At 42.3% G+C, this 5,000-nt stretch overlaps 1 protein-coding gene across 2 annotated transcripts in view; it reads right to left on the reverse strand.

Annotated features, from left to right (window-relative positions):
- LOC143280791 (uncharacterized) overlaps positions 1-5,000 on the reverse strand; it is a 70,922-nt gene that overhangs the window by 22,346 nt on the left and 43,576 nt on the right. For both annotated transcript variants that reach the window (XM_076585472.1, XM_076585473.1), the window contains exon 18: positions 3,715-3,853. In XM_076585472.1, coding sequence (XP_076441587.1) covers positions 3,715-3,853 — 139 coding nt within the window. The remainder of the gene's footprint in view (positions 1-3,714; positions 3,854-5,000) is intronic.

Here is a 5,000-nt window from a genome sequence, read left to right on the forward strand (position 1 = left end):
CATATGTTTATTACTCTTGTTTAATCAAGTAATCCGCGTGTGGGGGGTGGGGGGTGCGGGTGTGTGCTGATTATCTGGCTGCGGTTTTCCGCAATTTATCTTTATTCTTATCTTATCTATTATAATCAATGTGCAGTATAGTAGGCTATGTTTATAATTATATTCAAATAATGTTTCTTAATTCTTTCTGTTTTTACATTAAGAATACTAGTTATTACCTGCAGTGTGTGGATGTGTATGTATGAAACGGTATATGTGATATTTTTTACATTTGTATCTTCGTAATATTCGTAAAAGCTGTTGTTGACTTTTACAGTTATGGTCCCCATGTTGTTTACTTGTCTATGTTGTGATAATGCACCTGACCAAATTTCTCCAGTTGGAGATAATAAAGTTATTCTTATCTTATCTTATCTTATATTGCGGTGGGGTTGACAGAGAAGGGAAACCATCTAACACACAACACCCAGACTTGAATCATTTACCCAAATACTGGCCAACAGGCAGTGGAGTGGTGGCCTAGCTAGAGGCAAAACGCCCTCCTAGAAGCGAGACAATCTGAGGATACAGGATCGAATCCCACACTCACCAGAATTTTCTCCCCCTCCACTGGACCTTGAGTGGTGGTCTGGGGGCTAGTCATTCAGAAGAGACGATTAACCAACCATGCAATTAGCGCGTGTAAAAGAATCCATGGCAACAATGGGATGTCCCTGGCAAAATTCTGAAGAAAACACACTTACACACATAAAAAAAAGGTAGCTCTGCACTGTGGTGGCAGTTTACTTTTATTTCATATTTTTCTTAATTAAAATTAATTGAACATTATTGTTAGAAAAAAAAAAAAGATCTTTGTGTACAGTCCAACTCAAATCACTTCACAACCAAATAGAAGTCTCCACATAGCAAAGGAGTTTCATGAAACACCAATTACAAATCATAAACAAAAGTTAAAGAGAGAGAGAGAGAGAAAGAGACAGAGAGAGAGAGAGAGAGAGAGAGAGAGAGAGAGAGAGAGAGAGAAGTAAAACCGGGAAGACAAAAATAACACGTGTGCTGGTGAAAGTTCCGTTCAGTTCAATTTCTCAAGGTGGCATCGCTGGGTTAGGACTAATCCATATACACTGCACCACATCTCCCTAACCAGGAGTGTGACATAACACATAATTAGTCAGGCCTTGAGGGGAAAAAATGAATTGATAGACAGATGAATAGATGAACAGATAAATAAATGAATACATAAACAGATAAATAAATAAATCTGAAAATATATATATATATATATATAATATGCTGGTGAGAATAACTCCATATTTCTTTTCTCATGATTAGGAGTCAGGCAAAATATATTCCATCTAATATGTTTCTTCATTCCATTGCACACAATCCATACAAAAGAACACTGCGCTCATTTAAGGGAAATAAGTCAAAATTTTGCCAAGATTGCACTCAATCAGTGGACATCTTCTTTTGTTATTTATCATAGTTTTTTTTGTTTTTTGTTTTTGTTTTTTTCCGTTCTGAATTTATTCATCATCTACTCATTCAGTTTTATTTATTTATCTATTCATACATTTATTTATATATTTATTCATTTTTCTTATTTATCTATTTTTTGAAAATTATCTATTTCTCTCCAGGCCTGACTCAGCATGTTGGGTCACACTGGTGGACAGGCATCTGCTTAGCAGATGTGGGGGTCGTGTTACGTGTTTGTCTGAACGCTGTGTCGCCTCCTTGTGTGTCTGAGCAGACGAGTGGGCCCTGCCTGCCAACTCTGGATCCACCGCCACCTCTCTCCCCCTTCCTCCTATCCCCTCTTCCTTCCCATCCACACCCACCCACCTCCACCACGTCCACCACCTACACCGATCGAGTATGTGTAATTAATGATGCTAATAATGGATACTTATAATTAACTACTCACACACTCACACACACACACACAGAGTTTAACACACATATGTACATAGCAGCTGCCCTCCACACACACACGCACACATAGGCACACACAAACACACACATACATACATTAGCAGATGCACACACAGCCACGCACATGCACACGCACACACACACACACACACACACACACACACACACACACAAACATACACACGTGCACATGAGCAATTAGACATACACACACACACACAAATACACATTCAAACACATGCGTGTGTATGTGCACACATGTGTGGTTCGTCCGTCGGGATCGACGAGGACCATCTAGTCATCCTGGGGGTGGGTGGGTTGGGCTCTGTGGGTGCGCAGATGACTGGTCAGGCCAATCCGCGCCCGGAAGGTTCTGACGCAGTGTGGACAGGGGATGGTGGCGGCTGTTGGGGACTTGCTGGCACTGCTTTTCCTGGCCTGTCTGCGTTGCTCTGCTGCAGCGATTCTGTTGGCCTCACAGGATTTGGCGCCTTTGTGGACAGCTGAACGCCACTTTGGTCTGTCCATTGCATTCAGCTCCCATGTGTCGTGGCTGATGTTGAAGGCCTTCAAAGAAGCTTTCAGAGTATGCACACATACACATGTATACACATATAGTCAAGCACACCACATGAAAAGGAGAGGGGCTGCCACAACTAAACGTATTGCTGAGGGAAGAGGTGAGTTTTAACTCTCTCCATACGAACGGCGAAAGAGACGACGTTAACAGCGTTTCATCCCAATTACCATCATCAAAATATTGCAAGCGGAACGCTCTTATACTGAAGAGGTGAATGTTGACAAAGAATACCATAGTTCTGACGACGGAAGCTAAAGGTTGGGTCATTGAGCCACCCACTGGACATCCGAAGGGTCTGTGTAGAGGAGAAGAGAGGACAGGCCGTACTGAGTGAGTTAATTAAGACCAGATTTGAAAGAGGCAAGGGGGTCAGAATAACAGAGGTTATCAGGGAGCCCGTTCCATGTCTTTGGCGATTGAAAAGAAATTGATCTGTGTCCATAGGTCTTACTTCTGACGTGAAGTATCCTGAGAAGTCGAGTATCAGAGGAAGAACGGAGCTGGCGAGACAGAGTTGTACGGTATAGTTAATTAGACTGATTTCTTGGATATCCCCACTTGGAGTGAGTCTTGTCATGGTCTTCGGTGCTGGCAGATTCATGGGGGACTGCCGTTCGAGAGACGTGGTGGTGGTCTTCACTCTGGGGGAAACATCCCACAAAAAAAAAAAAAAAAAAAAAAAAAAAAGCCAAGGAAAAAAGAATAAAGAAAAGAAAAAAAATGAACAGTATGAGTGCTCTGTTGTCTGCATGCAATTTTTCTTCTTTTTTTTTTTTTAGGAAAAAGAAAAAAGGGGGCTTAGTAGGTGGTGTCCTAAGTACATGAAACCAGAACAGGCACCACTGAACACCACCGAAGTGACTCAGCAGCAGTGCAGGGTCTCCTCTGGTGTGTGGCCTTCTGGTGATGTAACATCGATGACTCCCTGTGGACTGCCGGCACTGGGACTGCGACAGATGAACCCGGGTGTGGCTGTGTATGGGGGGCTTGGAATGAGTAGCATGGGAGTAACGCCACTGAAACGGTGCAGATGATGGGGCAGCAAAAAAAGAAAAAAAAGATCTGTGTCCATAGGTCTTACCTTTGACGTGAGAAGTCAGGTATTAGACGAAGAACTCAGCTGGCGAGGCAGAGTATGGTATAGTTAATAAGACTGATTTCTTGGATATCCCTGTTTGAACATTGACAGCGCAGCTTACCAACGATGTCTTTTTTCATCTTGTTGTATTCCTCGGTTCGCTGGCTGAAGTAGGCCTCCAGCTCCTGGAAAATGGGCGTCCGTTCCTCCTGCTGTTTTTTCTTCTCCTCCATTCCAGACTCCAGTGACAGCACCTCGGACTGAAAAAGGAGGCAGGTACTGAGTTTCAGTTTCAGTTTCAGTAGCTCAAGGAGGCGTCACTGCGTTCGGACAAATCCGTACACGCTACACCACATCTGCCAAGCAGATGCCTGACCAGCAGCGTAATGAGGTGATATCATTGTTAACATTTTTTTTATTTTTTTTTTTTTTTGCACAGAAACCTCCTCCTCCGATTACCTGCATTACTGATGCTTTGAATTCGTTCAAAAACATTGCAATACCACTGTACATTTGCAACAACAAAAAAGCAACAAAATAATAATAATAATAATAATAATAATAATCATCATCATCATCATCATCTCATCCCATTATCTGTATTACAATGCTTTGAAGTCATTCAATTCTATTCCATTTCTCTCTCTTTTTCCCAGTGTGTAAGAAGAGGGGAAACAAAAGGACTTGAATTTCCTTTTGCATCAGATTTCTCTCTTTGGTTAAAGTAGACTGAAAAGACTGAAAAATGGAGTTAAAAGCTAATGGGAGTTTCTACTGCAAACCTTGTGAGAGATAAGTTGTTTTGTTTTTATATTACCCTCCCTTGTTGTTATATCTTCTTCTTCTTCTCGTTACACGACCAACATCGACTTGCCGATGACTCTGTCGTGGTTCATGCATGCTGGGTATTTTCGTGCCTCCATAACCCACCGTATACTGACATAGGTTACAGGATCTTTAACGTGCGTATTTGATCTTCGGCGTGCGTATACACACGAAGCGGGTTCAGGCACTAGCAGGTCTGCACATATGTTGACCTGGGAGATCGGAAAAATCTCCACCCTTTACCCACCAGGCGCCGTTACCGTGATTCGAACCCGGGACCCTCAGATTGAAAGTCCAACGCTTAAACCATTAGGCTATTGCTCCCGGCTGGATACATATTTCCGCTGGTTGCTGAACAACTTTTTGGAGTGTCAGTTTCATTCAACTGACAACAGAGATCAGAGAAAACTGATACAGGAACAACAGCAGTGCAAATCAAACAAGATGCAAACTGGATATTTCATTATCTGGGGAAACTTTTGTTTCTCAGTGTACACAGCACCTTTTTTGACTCACTTGTGTAAACAAAGTGAGTCTATGTTTTAACCCAGTGTTCGGTTGTCTGTGTGTGTGTGTGTGTGT

This window comes from Babylonia areolata, chromosome 4 (genome assembly GCF_041734735.1).
Source record: "Babylonia areolata isolate BAREFJ2019XMU chromosome 4, ASM4173473v1, whole genome shotgun sequence".
Classification (NCBI taxonomy): domain Eukaryota; kingdom Metazoa; phylum Mollusca; class Gastropoda; order Neogastropoda; family Buccinidae; genus Babylonia; species Babylonia areolata.